Raw genomic sequence first — 5,099 nt, 5'->3', positions numbered from 1 at the left:
ATGTTATTCTTATTAATTGAGGGTCATTTTTTAGGATTTTTTGCCCAAGCAAAGTCTCTGAGAACCTGACACATTGCACTTCTGGAGACTCCAGGTAGGTTGCAGTTCTGGAAAACGGTGGCACTGGAGACTAAATGGTTCCTGATGGTTTCATATCTGATTCATAACTTTAATTCTTATTTTTTTTGCAATTAACATGCATCTTTTCTCCTCCACCTGTTTGTTCTGACAATGCAGATGCAACAAGCATTTTTCTGTCCGGTGGTCATGCCTTAACTTTGCAAATTGCAGTATTGCATTAGTATTGCATCCTTCTCATGGGCATTATATAGTTTTTGACTTTTCAGTCTGAGGTAAAATCTCTTTTTGGCTCATTTTATCTGTAAAAGAAAATGTGCCTAATAATTCTGCACACCTGAAAATAAGGAGTTTTTCACTTCCAGCCTTCATGGACAATTATATATCAATTATAAATAATTAAATACACAATGAATAGTAGTTATTAAGATTGATGTGGTTTGGAATTATTCAAATGTGCTTGGGAAAAAAATATGACAAGAATATCAACTTGCCTAATAATTCCGCACTCCCTGTATGTATATATATATATATATATTAACTTTGATCCGAGTACACGCTTCAAATGACTAGTGCATTTAATCCATAATGCAATTCTTGTCTTTCCTTCCATGAATGACCACTTAAAATTATAGTTAGGACTTTTATAGTAATTAGGTATTTAATACTTTTTTATGGCTTTAAATGTCGTTGTTATTTAAAAGAACACATTTAAAAAACTGTAATGTAAATACTGGGTTGTTCGAGAGAGTAGGACAGAAATGTCAAAAGGAATACAAGCAAGGACTCAAACTCAGGTAGCACAACCATGCCACATGATGTGCTGCCCACACAGCTATCGGAGGAATTTTTTTTTTTTTTTTTTTCATTTAATTAGAGTAACTGTGCGCTAACATTTCAAGAGTTTTGCTGCTCCTGTTACTGCTGCTGCTGCTACTGCTGCTCCTGCTCCCACTCCTATTACTGCTAGTGCCGTTGTTCCATATTGTTTAGCTCTTTGTTTCCGAGCCTCCCATTCAGTCTCTTCCTGGGATTTTCTATACATATCATAAGCGTAGTGTTGTCTTCCATTCTCCTTTACCATCTTCTCAATCTTCTCCAGCAGTTCAGTGACCTGAGAGCAGTTCTTCATGTCTTTATTATTGAATGAATGAAATCTGTCACCACACTCATTAACAAGAGCCTTAAGAACATTATTTTCATTGATATAATCATCTAATCTTGTTCCCTCCAGCTGATCTTCTCCAGTGAACAGAATGATTGTGTATCGAGTAGCTTCTTCTCCAAAGTTCTCCTGAATCCATTTCACTGTGTCTTTCTCCTCATTTGTGTATCTCATGTCCAGTCTCATGACCAGCAGAAACACATGAGGACCAGGAGCAGACATGTAGAAACACTTCTCTATTTCTGCTTTCAGTTGTTCTTTATTCATGGACATATCAAACAGTCCTGGAGTGTCGATCACTGAGATGTTTCTGCCCTCCACTGTTGTCAGATGTGATTCACAATGTGTAGTAATAGAGTTAGAAGACATACGATTCTTAAACACAGTGTTGCCAATAATGGTGTTTCCTGCTGAACTTTTTCCTGATCCAGTTTTACCCAACAGAACAATCCTTAGATCTGATAAAGAGAGAGCAATTTAAGATGTTACCTCATGACAGGATTGTGTAAACATGGTGTTTGTGTTTAAATGCTGGTGATAAATAGGACAATAAAGTTTTAAATGACAAACCAAATGTATTTAAAATTCTGTGGACTAATGTTTTCAGTAAAAACAGAAAAACTGCAGTCTTTTTTATTGTTTTGTATTATTGAGTTCCTTAAAGGGGTCATCCGACGCCCATTTTCCACAAGTTAATATGATGCTTTAGGGTCCAAATGAAAAGTTTGTAAAACACTTTGATTAAAAATTCTCTATGGTAGTGTAAAAATTGAGAAATTATTAGTGTAAACATGAACCCATTTAGATAGATCAGCGGTCACATTCCCTCAGTGCTGTCAGTTTGACTAGGGGCGGGTCTATGCTTAAACACTACTGTCAATCAACTATAGCAGGAGTGGCCTCTCTCGTCATTACGCCACAACGACAGGCATCTGAGAACGGCTCGATATGAGAAGAGGCAAATTAATTTACTAAGAAAACTACTGGGTGGATCTTTGTCATTCTATGGTGGTTGTGTACACACACTCCAACACACATTTCAGTTCAAACAGCTTGTAAAAGTGCATGTGGCACCCGATGACCCCTTTAACAACAGTAGTGATATTTGTGCTGAGCAACAGAAACTTGATCTGCCTCTTCAAGACAGACAGACAGACCATTGCATAAACAGGTGAGCTACAGTCATTTCCGAAAGGCATTTTTTAACGCATGAGCAGATAACAGCCTCTATTTGCTTTTAAAAGAATAAGTTTGTTTTTGTCTTTAATTACATTTAATCAGACTGACAAAATTCTACATTCTTCTTATTGACTAGACAAGACTTTATCTCTTTCTATGTTTTCATACTGATGTTATTATTGAGTGAGGCACAGTATGCTAAGTGGGAATGGTTTTAATTTGTTTTAATAGGTTGTAAACTTACAAACTAGAAATATTACTTTGCATTAACTATATACAATTTTGTAATTTAACAGAAACTAAGAGTACATTTAACAGTACGCTGTATAGATGCAGAAGAGACCGCAGTGATCAACTTTTAAAGGGGTAAGACATTTAAAGAAAAAAACTGTATATTATCAGCACAGCTAATCAGTTTAACTTGTGCATTAAACTGATTATTATTACATTATTTCTCACTTAATTAGTAGATTTACAGGGTGTTATTCATTCTCTTCATGCAGTTTTATCCATCGTTGAGTAATTAAGGCTTTTAAACGGGATTTTTGCTGGTGGGGAGTTATTTAATAGATCTGGATTTATTGCAATAGATGCTGAATGACCTAAGTGAGAATGAAAATTTTAAAATAGTCGAGCAGTTTTCATTTCAGAATCATGCTAGGCTAAATTTCCAAAAATGTATTATACACCACTACTGTATTATAGCAGTAATCACAGTAAACCTGTACTTTATTTCTGTATTTTACACTTAAACATCTTAAACGTAGCTGCTATAGAACTACTGTGTTGAAGGATCAGTGATGCCACAGGACAAGAACCGCTTGAAGTAAAAATGCCAGTTCCCAAGTATGATTACATTGATCACATTTTGTTAATGTAATCTATAGATTGCTCCTGCTGACTATATATTTTTTATGAAGACTTCAGATGACCAGCACCTGTGAAGAGATGATGCCAACCCTTGAGTGGACTTCAGATGAAGCAGACTCTGAATAAACATACAAAACTGCTAAATTGTCCTTGCATTGTAATCAACATGATCACATCATGCTTTAATTTGTTCATTGTTTCTGATTATATGACGTTACTTAACTTTGTATAGCCTAATTTCAGAACATTTCTGCAATATGAACATTACTTTAAAACAGATACACCTGTGCTGACAAACTGCCTGGGAGCTCCTCAGTGGTGAAACTCCTCCTCCTTCAATCAGTGGAGAACCAGGTGGAACAAATCTGAGCGTGCCAGTACCTGGCTCTGTTGTTGTCTTTAAACCACAGTGAAAGGAGCATTTATAGCACCACTAGACCAAGGAAACTTCATCTTTGTCATCAAGGTGACTGTGCAAAACCAAGCCCTCCACAAAACAGTGAAGGACAGCCGGTAAGCGCCATATTGGCCATGTTTGGCTAGACTGACTTGAGCAGTGCAGTGCAAATGATACTCTGGAAAACACAGACTCTTAACTCTTGTTGACTTTGTTAGAACTTTTTATTGAGATTTGTAACTTCAAATGTTGTTTGGTTTTCTCAAACAAGTAGGGTAAAAAGGAAAAGTAAGAAAAGCCAAATTTCATTGTTTGACAAAGAATGTGTTTGAAATGGTTAAAAGATAAGAAAATATAAATTTTGAAAATTAAAATGCCAACTGATTTGTTTTGGTAAAGCATACCTAGTTGTGTGGACACAATGCAACCTTAGAATAATTCTTTATTATGAAAATACTGCTTAAAACTACTGATTAGAATAAAAATGGAAATCTTGTAATAGCAGTTATGTGTTTATCTGAGGTGAATGTGAATAATTTTATTTAATTTGGCTGTCAACTCAAATAATAATCTTGTATTTGTCATCTCTCTTTTGAGGTTTTTCACCTGTTTACTGCCAACCAAAGAATGGTAAATAAAAGACAAACAACTGATTCCATGGCTGTTTATTGAGTGAAATCCAGTTAAGATCTTCATGTGGAGGGACTATCCTTTTCAAGTGGGGAATTGCACAAGAAAGAAATCACAACTTGACAACACCTGTTAACAGAACTCTTATTTGTAATGTATGTGCATTCATTTTCTGTAAAGCTGCTAGAAACAATGTGTATATTAAAAATTGCCATACAAATAAAAGTAAATTGAACAAAACTTGATGCATCTTTTTTTTCCCCTCCTCTCCAGATCAGTATAGGGAAACCATACATTCACTGCTTTATGTGACTCCTATGCAGCACAGCAAACTGTAGTGGAGACTGTTCAAGGACAACATGCTTCATAGTTTATTATAAATGTCTAATTAAATTGCTGTAAATAAGTGCATAACAAAAGTCAACATACATGAAATATATGATTAAATGTGTACAAATGTTTTAAGTTGTTTTCAATTTGAATATACTTCAAATACATTATTAGATATTAATAATTGAGGCATGCACAAGAATCAAAAACATTAAACAAGATTCATTTTCACTTAATATTAAAATATCTTATTTGGAATTCATTTTCTCTCCTCCGGGGATCGCCACCTTACCGTGGTGGAGTTTGAGTGTCTGCATGATCCTAGGAGCTATGTTGTCAGGGGCTATAATGCCCCTGGTAGGGTCTCCCAAGGCAAACAGGTCCTAGGTGACAGGCCAGACAAAGAGCTGTCCAAAAAACCCCATATGGCTGAAAATCATCATAGGTCCG

At 35.5% G+C, this 5,099-nt stretch overlaps 1 protein-coding gene across 1 annotated transcript; it reads right to left on the bottom strand.

Annotated features, from left to right (window-relative positions):
• Nucleotides 1-967: 967 nt before the first annotated feature.
• Nucleotides 968-1,720, bottom strand: LOC141291961 (GTPase IMAP family member 7-like; the record flags this gene model as incomplete). The annotated part of the gene is made up of 1 exon (XM_073823951.1): nucleotides 968-1,720. A coding segment is annotated over one exon (753 nt), but the record flags the coding sequence as incomplete, so codon positions are not given.
• Nucleotides 1,721-5,099: the final 3,379 nt, after the last annotated feature.

Source organism: Garra rufa, chromosome 19 (genome assembly GCF_049309525.1).
Source record: "Garra rufa chromosome 19, GarRuf1.0, whole genome shotgun sequence".
Lineage (NCBI taxonomy): Eukaryota > Metazoa > Chordata > Actinopteri > Cypriniformes > Cyprinidae > Garra > Garra rufa.
The sequence above is the reverse complement of the archived record's forward strand: the minus strand, read 5'-3'. Positions and strand labels throughout refer to the sequence as shown.